The sequence below is a fragment of the Falco peregrinus genome, chromosome 1 (assembly GCF_023634155.1).
Source record: "Falco peregrinus isolate bFalPer1 chromosome 1, bFalPer1.pri, whole genome shotgun sequence".
Taxonomy (NCBI): Eukaryota; Metazoa; Chordata; class Aves; order Falconiformes; family Falconidae; genus Falco; species Falco peregrinus.
The window spans coordinates 27,176,713-27,193,108 of record NC_073721.1 but is presented as its reverse complement, the minus strand read 5'-3'; the positions used below and the strand labels follow the sequence as shown (position 1 = coordinate 27,193,108).

Below are 16,396 nucleotides of genomic sequence, written 5' to 3'. Positions count from 1 at the left end.
TACATAATCATTCTGCATAACAGTGTTGATTAGAGAGATGTTCCCCCTTATGACAGCCAACCTTACTATTCAGATTAATAGCAATGCAAATTAAATTGTTTATTCTTAGAGTTCTTGCCTCCAATCTTTAAGTATTTTTTTTTTAGGATTGTTAGATAAAATTGTTGTAGTAGTAGTAGTCTAGTGGTAGAAGTCTGGTGTGATTTGGGATGGCTGTTCCAGTTGATACCCCCTGATCACAGACCTGCTGATTATTCTTGAGTATCTCTCAGGTGGTTCTGTTCTGAAAGTAAAAATTCAAGCTTTAGTCTTTTCAAAACTAGTGTGCTTTAATGAAATGCTCAGGGTTTGATGACTTGGCATATTTGTGGGGAGGATTCACTTGCCTAGGTCTCTGGTGCCAGTTTAGATGGTATAATGTGTCCTTGGTGCTTCAGAGTGACTGGGATCTCCTGCATCCTCTGTCATGTCTGCTGACCCCCCTGTGGATGACTCATTCTGAGGTATCTCAAAGGCTACAAGATGGTTGTTCTTAAGCACCTGAATTGATGTCTTTGTGTCAGAAACACTTCTAATGAACTCTGTGTCAATGTAAAAGCACATGTGGTATTTCTTAAAATAAAAAATACTTAATTTGAATGTAACGCTGTTCATAAGAACTTTGAATTGCTGCTCCAAGTTCTGTCTTGCTAATACACTTGTAGATCTCAAATGTCTCAAGTGAGAGGGAAAAGGCATCTACCTCTTCAAACAAGTTAGTACTTTGTAATGAGTTCACATAGAGGTAGTGTGTGGCTGCTGTCCTGTCAGTGAGATGTGGTTGACTCAGGATTCGAACATGACAGCCAGAAGGATTATCTAAACCGTTGCTTATGAGGTAAAAGTGAAGAACTTTATATTTTTAAGTTCTGATTATGGCTAATGTGCAGGGAAAAAAAATTTAGAGATATTTAATTTTTAGCATTTGTTGGTATTTAGATTTTTCGTAACAATCCAGGAGTCTCTTTGGTTTTCTTTCTGATATTTTTTTCTTCCCCTAAGTACTTCCTGTATTTCTTGTTCACTTGTCTTCCATATGCTTAGAACAACTTTGCTGACAGCCTGTATTAAACTCTTTCATAAAATAATTAAAAATTATCCGCATTGTAGAGCATTCTACCACACTGATTCAGACTTGTGTTACATGGGTGAATGATGCGAGCTATGCAGTGCTCTCCATACAGCACTGTCTAGCACGAGAGGCAGAGAACCACCTGCCATAAGAAAACTTAGTCCTCTTTGGTTTCAATAACTAGTTTAGAGGCTGGCTGTTAGTTTATTCTGAGAGTGAAAATATTGTCAGAACTGGGGAAGTTTGATTCCAAACTGCAGGCCCTCAAAATTAACTTGTTTAGAATTTTTAGTATTATTTCATTCTTAATGTAACTAAGAAGAAAAACTTTAATTGTAGAAGAACTAGCGCCGCTGATCAGTGACAATTTTCTCAGTGTTACCCTTCCAACTAGAGCAGGAGAATTCAGGCTCTGCCATACTCTGCTGCAGCAACACCAGAACTTAATTTAAGAATCTTAGGAGGAATAGCTCCAAAATGCTAACTGTTTGAGAATTGTACATTGAGGCATCTGGGGGAGGGAAAGAAAGAATGATTAGCGTGACTAGGAGTACTGTTGGTCAGATACTGTTAGCTGTATTTGCTAATCCTGTTTCCGTTTATTTTGCTGGGGTAGAATGCTGAAACCTTCCTATAGTGATGTGAGACAATAGAAAGATTTTTTTGTTTTATTTTGCATTTGTATGCAAGTTAAGCATATTACAATTAAAAATCACAAACTATAAACCAAGTATACTGCAGGTTAAAAAAGTCAAAACCAACGATGAACTGTATTATGTAAGTAACACAGCTTCAAAAAGTTGTGGGGTTTAGGAGTGAAGATCTAGTTGTAACTAAGATTGGAATTGAACTGGGTTTTTTTTGAGGGTAGGCAGTCATAGTGGTTTCCTCCTGTTTTGCACATGAAGAGTTCTAGCTGAGGAAGTGGTCTGAGTTGCACATTCTGCTTGATTTTGGAGATGGAAAAAAAGATACTTTGATAGTTAAAGGAGTGGGTGGTGCTAAATAGCAAACTTCTTGAGTATGGAACACTGAAGTTTCACAGAGAGATGAAGAATGAAAGGGGTGAGAACAAGCAAGTTAGAGCAAGCTGTGCTTGCTCTGCAAGCTAGCATATTTTGTACTGAATAATACAGAGTGCTGCAAATCAGGTTGGGTTATTACTGTCAAATGTAGAAGGAAAAAATACTGGTAAATAAATACGTGGTATGTTCCTCCTGACTAGTTCACTATCAGTGATTTAGAAGAATTGCATCTGTAAAGTTTTTGCTTTCCTCCTTGACGGTCTAATCACACAAAAGTGGTGGTTTAGATGTGTTTGGGGTTTCATTTTTATGTAAGTTAAATAATTTGCTAACTAGTAAATCATAGCAATTGAAACTCCAGTTTTATGTACAGAAATTGAAATGGGCTCATCTGTTTTAGTAGTAGGAAGAGAGTTGTTTCAAAGCTGGCCATATCAGTACGTCTAAAATGCTAGAATGAATTGAGATACTTTGTTAGAAATTTTTTTAGTCTAATGGATATTTAACCTAATACATCCAGTTGTGAGAGCATTTGGGTTTTGGAACTGTATTTCTGTGACATTATTGCCTTGGTTCTGTAGCGCTGCTATTTCTAATGCATTGTGATACATTATAAGATATTCTCAGGAGGAAGTGCTATTTAAGTGTGTCAAAGTACAAAATCCAGTGATGTTGGGAAGAGGTGTCTTTTTTTTTTTAAGTATTGGAGCTAATGTTAAAGGCAGTTTTGGTGAAATGTAATTAGTAGCAACAGACTAACAAGCAAAACATTTGTCCTTTCCTGTAATTACCCTGTAATTACTCAAACCTAGGGTACATGTTTATGAGGAAGGGGAGTAGTTCAGGGTACTGTAATCCTTATTTTGTTAGGCTAATCTAGGTGAGCTTCACTACTGTATAAATTCTAGCTTCGTATTGTTGCAATATTGTTCGTATTCTTATGATTAAGGCTAGAAAGGAAAATTGACTGCACTACATGGACAGATTATGGACTTACATTCAGTAATAACCTCACATTGCCCGGTAACTACGGGATAAACTAGGCACGCTGTAAGGAGAGTTCTAACTGTCCCACTTACAGTGGAGGGAATAATGAACACTTGTTACTTCCATCATTGATTTGATTATCTAGGTAGTCTCTATTTTGATTGCTTTTTAAATATGATGACTTTTTCATCAAGTAACTCCTCTAAACAAGAAATAAACTATGCTGAAAATACATGATCAGGGTCTCTCACTAAATACAGAGTTGCTGTGAAAACACATTTGCTGGTTAAATTCCTGTGTTTCATGGGAAGGCCAGAGGTATTGAATTATTTCAGAGATGTAAATACAACAACAGGTTTGGTTTTATATATTCCAGGTAGTTAGGGAGAAAATATATGAAAAGTAAAAATTTATGGTGTCTTGGAAAAGCAGAGTTTGATATAGATCACAGGCTATGTTTTCAAAAGAAGTGATAATGCATAATATAAGCAGTTGAGCCTTTTGTTTTCTGTATCAGACACGATTTGGTGAAGATAATTTACAATGTAACAGTGTTTATTTTTCAAGATTGAAAATGTTCTATCATGGAAAAAAGAGGGAACAATTTAATTTTCTCTTGTAACTGCAGATTTTTTTAAAGTAATGCTTCTAACAGTTTCTCTGTTCATTTTTTTGCTTGCTGAATTAAGTGTGCTTTAGAGCAACTATGGTTACTCTTCGGAGGAAAGTATGTTTGTCACCCTGTCAATTGACAGTCTTGAGGCAAACATTTCTTCCGTTTGCATTAGATAAACTGAAAAATGTGGGGAATATTAATAGAAATGAGCAGCTGAACTATGAATAGCATAACATTTTTGGGTTTTGTCAATCATATTTAGGCTTGATCGTCTCTTTATTTTACTGGACACCGGTACAACACCAGTAACAAGAAAAGCAGCTGCACAGCAACTCGGGGAAGTAGTGAAACTGCACCCTCATGAACTGAATAATCTCTTATCTAAAGTAAGCATCTTCCCTCTCCCTAGTACTTTAATGTTGAGAATAAAAATAGTTTAAAAGGGGTATGCATTATGTGGGAAGAAGAAGAAAAAAGCATAGTAGTCTTGTATTCTCTGAAAATAGGAGACTGAAGAAAATTAGGAGGCTTCTTCTGTTAAGCCTGCTGTTCTGTCAGCCTCTGAAATTGTTATGTAAGTGAGGTTTCACTTTGCATTCAGTATGGATATTCAGTGTTTGCTGTAAGTTTAGATTTTCTTCTATAAAGAGAAGCTTTACTGCCTTACAAAAATTTCTGCTCCTGCCTTTAAAGGTTCTTACCTGTGTGATAAAGCATTAAAAATGTAGGAAGCTACGTGTCTTTAAAAGGGCTGAAAAAATGGGAAGAGATTTCCTTTAGGTTGAGACTTCAATCTGGCCAAGTCTAGTAAAGCCACCAAAAATAGTCTGTATCTGACAGCTGGAGATGGCTGAGTGACCTCAGTTCTGCTCCTATTGAACAGGTGCCCTCACCACAATTGATAGTATCAACAAAGTGGCCAAGGAATCATGAATATCAAACCACTTTCAGAAAAAGAAATCGTTTTTCCAGATTTGAGACATTGTGGTAAATTAATTTAGAAGAGCATACGTTGCTTCAAATGACCCCTGTTGCCCCTCTTCTTGGATTAAATGACTTCAAAGTTTTAAGGTCTATTAATCTCCTTCGAACACTTCATTTTAGAAAGCAAAACCCAAAAGTCTCAAGACTTGTTCATTACCTGGAGGAAATAGATGTTGAGTTTGACCAATGGGACTAAATGTATTTTATAAATTCTTAATGTGTGGCTATGGCAAGTGTTCTGCTAAGTAGTGAGCAATATAGAGAAGTCTGCTTGCATTTCCTTGGTTTGTTTTCTTGTCCTTTGTTGTTTTGAATGGTGTTTTAATCCATAGCATTAAAAGTGTGTTTTATTAGAGCATAACAGCTGATGAATTTTCTGAAAGTACGTTTTAAGCAAGTACTTATTTCTTTATTAATCTCTCCTTAAAGGTGTTAGTGTATTTAAGAAGTACGAACTGGGATACTCGTATTGCGGCTGGCCAGGCTGTTGAAGCAATAGTGAAAAATGTGCCTGAGTGGAATCCAACTCCAAGATCAAAACAAGGTGGTGCTTAAATGAATTATGTAGAATTCATTGTTTATGTGATGCAAACTGAATGTGATGTGAGACATTTCAAGGCAACTGTGTAATTTGGGCTTTTTATGAGCACAGACCTTTTTGTATGTGTGGACTGTAGCAAACCTCTTTGGCTTTAGATGTTCAAATTTAGTTACAGCAATGTACCTGACCTTTGCTTCTTCTAAGATTCCCATGCTTGTGCTCTGTATCCTCATAAAGCTTTTATTTATAAAAGGAATAATAACTAGTAAAATGGCAAAACTTTTAACCAATCAACTTTGTCATGGTATTTTGCAAACGCACTTTTTCTTCTCCGTTCCCTTCCTCAGAGCACCTTTGAAGCAGATGAAGTGGTAGCTTGCTGAAGTCTTTTCTGTTTGTACTCGCTTTGCATCTGAAATTGTCATGTTAGGGATGTTAGAGTTGCTTTTGCTGTCAGCTTAGGGACCTGTTGTCAGTGATTTTTTTTCTAAATCCTTTGTCACTGTCTGTGTTTAGAATTTTGTGGCGCACTGTTTAAAAAAAACAACCAAATGCACACCCTCATAACTGTCTTGAGGTGATCTCAAATTTGTTTCGTTCGGTGTCTCTGTTGCTATAGAATTTGACAAGCAAGTTCAGTATTTGCCTTATCCATAACCTTTATGATTTTTGTCAACTATCATATTTGCTCACCTCCAGCAACTTCTCTCCAGATTGAAGAGTTTCAGCCTCTTCAGTCTTTCCTCGCAGACAGCTGTTTTGTCTTTTAGCTAACTTTTATTTGTCCTTCTCGGTGTTTTTTCTTACTTGTGTCCTCTTTTTGATGTGCAGAACTGCACACAGTGTACCTACATCTCTAGATTACTGATATTTATACCTAGTGGCAAAATGATGCACTTTGTCATGTTTTCAGTGTCCTTCCTGATGATGCCCACGACTTAGTTGGCTGTTTTGGCTGTCAGTGCCCAGTAAGCTGGTGAATACAGAAAACTGTCAGAAGTACCTCAAAGATCTTAATTTGAATGTTAACAGCCAGATCTGAATTCGGTGTTGTGTAGGCATCGTTTAGGTTGTTTGTTTCACACCTTATCTGCCCCTTGGTCCATTAGTCTGTTCTAAGATTGCTCCTGGGATTCCTTAGTGCTATTGCCGCTTTTGGTTACCCAAAAAGGCATCATGTCATCTACATGCTTGACAAGAGTGTGTAGCAAAATCTCCTCATTGCTAAAGACTGATAGAATTGGTTCCAGCACTGATCCCTGAAGGACTCAAAATTCTGTGGTAACTTGGTTCCTTCAATTTTTTCTAATTTTTTAGTACGAAACCTTGCCAAACACTCTTGAATATATTACGTCTGCTGGATCCCCTCTATCCAGTTGTTGGAGCTCTTGGACATTGATAATCAGATTAACTAGAGGTGGTTTTTTCAGGAATAATTCTGAATCTTTTCCAGTAAACCATATTTATCCATATACTTAATAACATTATTTGTAGACTCTACTGTCTTACTACGGATAAGTTTCACTAGTCTATTTCCAAGTATTACTTAGAGCACTCCTTTTGTACATAGAAATTGGGCAACCTGTCAGTCTTGAAGTACAGCATTCAATTACAGTCTGCAAGTGCATTGTCCAGTTCTTGCATATCTGCCTATCAGACATGAAATTTAAAAGGTAATTATGTGTGTCTGAGAAAAAGGTACTATTTTAACAGGGCTAACTGGCTATGCAGACATTTGTTTCTTTTTGTATATTTGTAATGAAATATTAACTTCAGGTCTGAAGAAAGGTAGTTGGTGTTTTTGTATGGTGTTTTGTGCACTTACGACTCATTCTGCTGTAAATGAACAAGCTTTCAAAGTAAATGTGAGTATGGGATGAAACACACCAAACTAAATGCTGGTTTTCTTGTAAGCAACAATTGTATTTATACCGTTGGTTGTAATTCAGGATGTGAGCATGCTCGATTATGTAGGGAATAGCCAGTCTTTTTGGGTACCAAGTGGCATATGACTAGGAGCCACAAAACACAAATCTGGGAGTGTTAAGGGAGGGAATACTTCGGAAGTGAATTCAATCCAGGAATTTGTAAGACACCTTATGTGGAATAAATCTGTTCCGTATCAGTATTGAACTGCACTGTACCTGCAGCTAGATTTGAGAAGAGCTGATAACTGGCTGTCAGCAGCCCTTGGTAGCTGACTTTATCCCATACCTGTTAAGACTACTCTCCATCTTCAATATGGGGGATGTTTGGCTTTTGTGATATGTTAATAAATGGTGTTGGCTTGCACACTTTAAACAAGTGTCATGCCATATGCAGTTCAAACTGCAAGTTGGCGCTGTGTGTAAGAGAAGACCTGGATATATAGTGGTATATCAGTGTCCAAGATTTTAAAAAGCTACATTCATCAAGGGAGAAACATTACAATTTTTTCCTACTCAATTAAGTGTGTTGTGAAGGGTTTTTTCAATCTCTTTGTGATATTGAGCCTTTACATTTTTTGAATCAAAATGCCGTGTGTCTGGTGATTCATTTAGAGGAGAGAAATTATTTCTTGTTTCTCTTGCTAATCTTCTGCCAGAACTTCGAACAAAAAATTCATCACATTGTAATTAAAAATATTTTCAATGTCCTACCTAGAACCAGGCTCAGAAAGTCCTATGGAAGATTCACCTTCAACAGATCGGTTGCGTTTTGACAGATTTGATATATGTCGGTTGTTAAAACATGGTGCATCTCTTCTCGGATCTGCTGGTGCAGAATTTGAAGTCCAAGATGATAAATCAGGTATATCTTTATATTTTACTTGCAGACAAGAAAACTTACTGATTTGAAAACAATTGTTGTGGCAGTATTATTAGTCTAGTCATCTGTGGTTTCTCAAAATTCTAGGAAATAACGGAATAAAATATTCCCCAACACAACTGGTTTGTATTAAGGTAAATGATTTTTAGGGGGGGTGGGGTTTTTTTCTGTTATCAGAATTGGTATGTGTACGGGGGAAGGATGAGAATGGAAATCTGAAAGAGGGAGCAGAAAAGGCAATGTTAAAGGTTTCCATAAAATTGCTGTAGATTTTTTTTCTAAGAGCTGCAGGAACTATCACCACTTGTTCTTCATTAAAGCAGTGTCCTTGGGTGTAATGGTGGGATGTGGCTTACTTAAAAGCTTGAAGGTTTCAAGTGTAGAAAGACTGCATGAAAAATACTGCGATAAAACTGTCAAAGCTGTAAGATCAAATATCGGTGCCTGCATGATATCTTTTGTTTCAAGTGACTTGTCTGTTATCTTTCTGCAACTTTTTAGCTGAAGGAGTTGGTTTGTATCTGTGTAATGGCATTGAATTATTTTAATCAAAGATATTTATTTTTGCTATTACTGTACTTTCCTGCTCTAGTTCCAGTCTGTCTTCCAGTTTCTCCATCAAATGAAATGGTGCTGTAGATAAGAATCTGCTCTGACTGCATAGCTGTGATTCACTTGTTCCTCATGGTGATGCATTCTGTGCAGTGTATGCGAAAACACTAACGCAGCAAGGAAAAGCACCTATGGCTGCTGACACTTAAGCAGTATCCTGTCTGTTAACTCTGGCTGCTATTTTATTGCTTGCCACTTGTTATGCTAGGTTAATAAGTTGTTGTACAAGTTTAACCTCTTTTAATAAAACCCTGCTTGTTCAGAAATCTAACTGATGGAATAGGACACTTCAGTTCATAGAAGTGTATTTATTCCAGTGTTGTATGATTGCACATAAATTTATGAATGAAAATAAATAAAAAATACAAAATCAGAAATAAGAAAATGAAACTAAGAATAGCTTTAGCTGCTCCCTTTTTTTTTTTTTTTACCTGGTGGGAAAATATACAAAGGCTGCTTTCTCTTCTGCTTTTGTTTTCAAGTAGCCAATGTGAATGGACATTAAGTGAGTTAAATGATCTTTAGAATTAGCAGTCGATGAAGCTTTTTCCTAAGATGAACTTGCAAAAGGAAAAATGTTTTTTAGAGAATGGAGGTTGTATTTCTCTGCTTTTCAGTTGAATCAAGTTTTTAAAAAAGAAAGGCTTATTGGTATTGTTATAATCAACTACTAATTACTACTCAACCTGGTGTATACACTAAAATTCTGCTAATATTGGTCATCTCCTTACAAGTTTATACGCAGATATTTGACAAAAAAAAAAAAACAATCTCCTCAACAGTTTCCATACCACACATGTAAAAACAGAGTGAAGTCTTGACAGCCCTACAAGCTACAAGTTTCAGTTGACTTTATTCTACTTGAGCACTGAAATCTTCAATTCTTTTCTGTAACTGTGGGTGCTCCTGAAGTCTAGGTGTTCAGTAATTAAAGTGTTGAAGTTTCACAACATTCTTGAGGCAGCTTCTGTTAACTTCCTAAATGAGCCTTGCTTGACACATGAAGATTGAGATAAGATTGTTAACAGACTCCAGCACCCTAGGAAAATCATGCTTATGCTTCAGTCTACATTGTCACCAGGAGTTAGTTTGGGCAGGAGACACTTGAGTCGAGTGCATTTTACAAGGAAGAATATTACTATTATTAGAATATACATATTATTACAGGATATGGGATTGAATATAATTTGAGGGGGGTTGTTGATGGTTGTTATTTCTTAGGTCTGTTTCCCAACAGAAGATAAAGTTTAGGAAGTAAAGAAATCTTAAATGAACAACATCATCCAAAAAGAAACCAACAAAAAAAAATCCAAACCCTCAGAATGCCAAAATCAACAGATTCCCACAAGGATGCATGGGCTCAATAAAAAAAGGGATAGTTCTTGAATCAGTTGCTGGATTTATTTGTTAGTGTGTTAATTTGTTCCTTTCAAAGTGCAGTTTCATAAAAACTTGGGGGAGATTTGGTTTTTTACTTCTGTAGACCAAATGTAGTTTAATGAAGTTCACAGAAACTATCTTCTGTTTAAAAATTCATCATGGTTTAAGGACTAGTATAGCTTCAGTAGCAGAAAACTTCTTCCTAGGGAATCAGTGTGATTTGGTTTAAAAGATTGTATTGATGTATTAGCCAAGTACAACTTAATTCTGTAACTTTTGGCTCTATGTTATTTTATTGAACAAAGCTTCAATAATACATCTGGTTGGAAATCTGACACATATTGCCTTCTTAAAAAACTTCTTTTCAAGGTGAAATTGATCCTAAAGAGAGGATAGCACGACAGAGGAAACTGTTACAAAAGAAACTTGGCTTAGATATGGGTGCTGCAATTGGGATGAATACTGAAGATCTCTTCAATGATGAAGATTTGGACTATTCTCCTTCTTCAGTTTCACTAGTAAACAAACAACCTGTAGGTAAAACCTCGGGCTGCTTGACTGCAAGGAATAATACAGTGGGTTTGCTATATTTGTGCTTCTGTGGTTATACTCTGTGTGTATTAAGTATGATGATCAACACTGAATATGGTATGCTTTGACTTCCTGAATTCTTATGCCCCCACTTAGTTGCATGTTAGTATTATCTAATGTCAAACTGCTGCTCTGAGTTTGAAATGGAGGGTTGGGACCTTCAGAGCAATGTGGTTTTGAGAATTTTTCAGGACCTTCATTGCAAGAAGAATTGACAATGAATGACTTCTCTTTCAGACTCTTCAGGCTGCTGAGTTAATTGACTCAGAATTTCGAGCTGGTATGAGCAGTAGACAAAAGAATAAAGCCAAGAGAATGGCTAAGCTATTTGCAAAGCAAAGATCCAGAGATGCAGTGGAAGCTAATGAGAAGAGGTATAATAGTGAACTGATTTGCTTTTATTTCAGTTAAGCTGGGATTGTGATTTGATCTATCTGCTGAAAAACTTCCAACAGTCTTTGCTTCTTTATCTTTTACGTGCTAATTATGCTGATGATAAAAAGCTTGTGTGCTGTACTTACTCCCAGTAGAGCTTTGTTAAGGACCTAGCTTCAGAGGGATCTTGAAATAATGGAATGCTGCAGTTAAAAATTGTGGTTTGTCCCTATTATTAAATATGGGTAGAAAATAGTGCATGAAAAGGGTTTTTTTAAAAAGATAGAAAGATAAACTAAAAATTTAATATATAACTTCCTGATGAAACCATAAAAAAATTCTTACCTTGATTTTATTCAAGAATTTCTGTATTTCTTGGAAAAAGACATCTGAGAAGGACTGCCAATTAGGGACAGGATTCTACTGTCTTCTCACTGAGTTCTTTTGGCATGTAAACCTACCTATTTTGTATATTTCAGTGTTAAACCTTTTTGTTCTGTATTCTTGCCACACTATTGTATCTGAAGACTGCAGTTGTAGAAGTAATTACTTTCCCTAAAACATACTTTCAGTTCATAAACTTATACTTGTTCCTCCTCAGCAATGATAGCACTGATGGGGAGCCAGAAGAAAAGAGAAGAAAAGTTGCAAATGTTGTCATCAACCAGCCTGCCACAGACTCAAAAACATTGGTAGAAAATGCTCCAGAAGAGGTATGATATGTTGTTCTGTGGTTAGTAGGAATGATCATTCAGTTTTTTAGCAAAGTAATGTAAAACAAAACCCCTTTGTGCTCCTAAATTCTTTAGTCATTTTAGCAGTAAGAGAAATGGAGTAAAGAATGCCATGGCCAGCTTGCTTTTATATGTGATGAAGCAGATGAGCTTCAAAGTGTGTATAGCATTGAGGACGAAAACACATTTAATCCATTGGTAGCAGTTTGTGACCCAAATGAACCTGAGTAGGTGGATTGCAGGTGTCAGACCTGGGTATTAAACTGTAAAACAGTGCTAAATGCTTAGATGGTAGGATTACACTGAGCCATAAATAATTTGATCTAAATGTTCATGTACATTTTAATCTTCACCTTACTTTAATGAGGCTTAATTTAGATTTAAGTTCTATCTTTAGTAATTGAAGATTTAAAGTTACCTTCAGTCTTAGAAAAACTTGCATTTGTTTTAATTGACTGAAAAGCTGAAAACTTGTAAGAAGAGCTATTCAAGAATACAAGTGATATATACAAGTTTATTTGAAGAGACTTTATCTTCATAAGTGTGTTCTACAAAAATAAGATTTTTCCAGACATAGCTTAGTAAGTGAATTCTTATTTGAAAAATGATGACTGGAAAATGAATTGGAGTTGAGTTACTCAACAGGCTGAATAGCTGCTGGTTGCTAGCCTTTCAAATGCTTTGTGTTTGTGATGGTGTGAACTTACTAATGTTGGTATCATAATTTTCTTTCGACAGCCATGTCAGTTTCCTTTGCAGTGGGTATGTTTCTGGTTTTTAAAAATGTGGAATGTGTTTTGAAAGGGGTGGCATTTATTACTGGAGTAATTGACCCAATTTGATTATGTAGTGTAACTTCAAACTGAGACTTGCCTATTGTATTCTTTAAAGGCAAAGTTCATAAATTTAAAGAACACTGGGAAGGATGATAAATTTTGCTGCACCTTCTGCCCTTGTGTGGTCCCTAAAAGGAAGCTGAATGCCAGAACATCAAAATTAATTACCATAGAGAAGAGGTTACGTTACTAATAGACAAACTTCATAAGCTTTTTAAAAAATCCAGTGCTATTCTGCAAAGTTTCTGAAGTGTGGAGGAAAGTTGCTGTTGTTTTTCAGTTTTATCCAGTAACAAAGAAAAATACTTAAGCTTTTGGAGGTCTTTTTTTATCTTCATGTATCTAAGTGGTACAAGAAATGTTCGCCTGATCCCTTTCTCTTTTAATGTCATACTTAATTTTTTATTAATTTAGGCAAATGAATGGCCTTTGGAAAGTTTTTGTGAAGAGGTGTGCAATGATCTCTTTAACCCTTCTTGGGAGGTAAGATGTGCAGTATCTAAGGTGTAATTATAGGTTTAAAAAAAAGCTTCAGTGGAAGCACAAAAACTGTGTGCATAGCACTCGAATGTTTTCCTAGATATCAAAAATTACATCAATTGTAAATACAGATTACACAGCCAAGAGAAATCTGCTTTTAGAGCACTTGAGTATTTTTTTAAGACTCATTTAAAGGGGAAATAAAAACAGATATGTAATGTATACTCAAGTGGAGAGTGGGAAGGGTATGGAAAGCAGTGATTATAAGTGAGAATTCTGGAAATACTGAAACTGAAGCAAAATAAAAGCACATGCATCTGCAGTCAAAAGATTAAGCAATAGTTGGTGTTAGCAGGCTTGGATTTGTTAAGAGTTTGAGGAATATTGTGCAAGTCTGTTGCTGACAATAGTGGTATGTTTGTCTAACGCAAAGCTAGTAGAAAATGGAGGAGAATCACCCCTTTGGTAACAGGTTAGGCTACAAATCATTAGTTATTATCTTCATTTATAAAATGGTACTTTTAACTTTTTTAGAACAATAGTAAATACAAACTACAAAAACTATATATTTGGATGCTTATTTGCAAGATAATTTTCTTTCTTTCTTTCTTTTATTTTCAAGATTAAAAAACTGTCCTGCCTACCCTTCTATTCAATCCTTATACTATTTTCCACAAACTTTGGTATCGGTTCCAGGCAGAAATATGAAGTAGCTGATAATGGTCTCTCTTCCTTGAGCAGAAGATGGAAGTAACTGTTGTCAACTACCTTCAGTTTTTTGTAAAAAAGTTGATCTTTTGAAAGATTAAATGTTAATAACAACTGTAACATACTTAGGTCTATCTGTAGCACAGTTTCAGTGATAGCAAGCTGGCTCTGCCCATACTGACCTCAAACTTGGAAACACAGAGGTAGAACATATGCAGCCAGCACAATTATTTTCAGCCCAGAAAAGGGACAATTATATTTGTGTGGCACATCACTGAGTCTGAGCTAATAAGCCTCACCTTATTTGAAGGCAGACTGGTTGCAGATGAAGCAGAAGTCCACTTGTTTCCTGAAGTGCAGGCATTCTCGTAGCTTTCTTAGTACATTTGATATAGGGCACACACATCTTAATGAAAGAAGTAGATCAATACAGAATCGTTATTATGGTATGTTCTAGATGAAAAATGGGTTAAACTGCCTCAAAACACATGGTTTTAAAATGGTTGTATGGCATCTTCTTGCAATGTCTAGGGATAGCATGGATGGCTAGTTCAGACTGCTTGCCTAGCTTATAGGCGGCTCAAGTCAGGCAAGATGAATCCTATTACTGGTATTTCCTTTAAAATTTTTCTGTTTTAAAAACATACTGTTTCATGTTTGCAGAAGCTGAGAAGTTAACTGGCAAAGTCTTCCTCTTCTGGATTGTGAAAAATAGCTCATAAGCAGTCTTGGACCAAATAAACAAGTGATTAGTGTATTATGAACAATTGGGATTTTAAGACCGGGCTCTCTGTCTGGCTTTTAGTGACTTGCTTATAGCTTTTATCAGCAGCCATTGAGCTGTAAATATGGGGGCATGTATGCTTGCATTTTATCTAAGATACTCTGATTAAGGGAGGACTTGCCAACTGCTCAGTTCTAATTGTTACAATCAAGAAGCAAAATACAACACTTTTCTACTAGTAGCGAGCATGCATATGAAGTGTCCTTATAAGAAAAGAAGTTCTGCTCTCACCTATATAAAGGTCTCTCAATGAAAGCCTGGTTCAAAACTTCGCGTTTGCAACTTTCTGTGTATCTATTGGGTGGGCTTTTCTTGATTAGCCAATTACTAATCCAGTTACATATCAGAAATACCAGAAACGGGTATGTCTTTGTACAGGTCTTCTGTCACTTTCAGAACTCTTCCTAGTGTGTTCAACTGTTCATGTTTGCTGGGAACACACAAGTGGCTATAATTTGCTTTCCCATACCACTTATTCATTTTTTTAATATTTAGCGAAGCAAGACAGATTTGTAAGCTATGTAGAATAGTAAAAAAATAGTAAGAAAAATTTGTTTTGCAGACCTCAGAATATTCAGTGGGGATCCAAACTTTAAGAAATATAAATAGTTGTAGAGAAGTATAAATATAATATATAATACAAAGAGAAACATAAAGTGTTTCAGAAACATAAGAATATTGCTTTTTTTAGCTTACTAATTTACTGAAAACAGTAATATCCTCTAGTTGCTCTTTCTCAGAGTACTAGTGAGGTGTGAGACTAAATGAAAGCTGCCTTCGGCTACATTGCTGCTGCACATATGATAACAATATCTCTGGGTTAGAAAACAGAAGCAATTCTTAATTGCTTCTGTCCATAAGCTGGCAAATACTTAAGAAAAAACAGTTGGTTTTGGACAGATCAGTATGAGATTCATCAAATGAAAAAAATTACCCATTCCCACAGGTCTAAGTACCACTAACTCTGCAGCACTTTACTACTTTGTTCTTAATAGAGACATGTATTTTTCAGTTACCCAGTGTGGTTTTAATCTTCTGGTCCTAAATATTTCAAGATTGATGTTTTATTTCACTTTTCTAGGTTCGACATGGTGCAGGTACTGGACTGAGAGAGATACTTAAAGCTCATGGCAAAAGTGGTGGTAAAATGGGAGATAGCTCTTTAGAAGAGGTAAGTTTCCAGTCATGTAGACTTAACATATTACCTAAATAGAGCTTAGAAAACAGATTTCTTAAAATACTCAAGCTTTGCAGGAGGTGGGTGATATGGGGGGAATATAAACAATGAAATTTGTTTTCTCAGAATAATCTAGATGAAGTCACTCTATGCACTAATGAAAAGTTTACCTTATTTTTAAAAGGCCTGTGCAAAAAAATAATACTACTGTATGAGCAGCCATTAATATGTAGACTCTGTGTAAAGTTATTAAACACTACCCTCCATACTAGAAAATACTATTTTCAGGTCATGGTACGGGTGTGCTGAAACAAAATTTACAAGCTATATATATATATTTATATAACTCTAGTGAAGTGTCTCAGACAGTCTAATTCACTTAAATAGTAGAATGACTATTGATCTGCTTGCTTTGTTATTATAAGAAAAAGTATTTAAACAGTCTGTTTAAAAGGAGACTCTTTTTAAAAATATCATGACAGCAATGGCTTGTTTACTAATAGTGAAACTCATCCAGGTTCATATTAACCTCCCTGCTGTAAAAGCTCTCCTAGCTTGTGGTTTAGAGAGTGCTGAAGAATTAGGAGATATTATCAAATGTAAATCAAGCTGCATCAGCATACTTTGTACGTAGGGAAAGGAGAAAG

The 16,396-nt window shown here is 35.9% G+C and overlaps 1 protein-coding gene across 3 annotated transcripts in view; it reads left to right on the top strand.

The window, feature by feature from the left end:
* The window catches only part of BTAF1 (B-TFIID TATA-box binding protein associated factor 1), a 47,357-nt gene that overhangs the window by 6,308 nt on the left and 24,653 nt on the right, over positions 1-16,396 (top strand). For all 3 annotated transcript variants that reach the window (XM_005238936.4, XM_055799819.1, XM_055799825.1), the window contains 8 exons: positions 4,002-4,125; positions 5,153-5,267; positions 7,908-8,054; positions 10,434-10,597; positions 10,893-11,029; positions 11,632-11,743; positions 13,015-13,083; positions 15,654-15,743. In XM_005238936.4, coding sequence (XP_005238993.2) covers positions 4,002-4,125; positions 5,153-5,267; positions 7,908-8,054; positions 10,434-10,597; positions 10,893-11,029; positions 11,632-11,743; positions 13,015-13,083; positions 15,654-15,743 — 958 coding nt within the window. The remainder of the gene's footprint in view (positions 1-4,001; positions 4,126-5,152; positions 5,268-7,907; positions 8,055-10,433; positions 10,598-10,892; positions 11,030-11,631; positions 11,744-13,014; positions 13,084-15,653; positions 15,744-16,396) is intronic.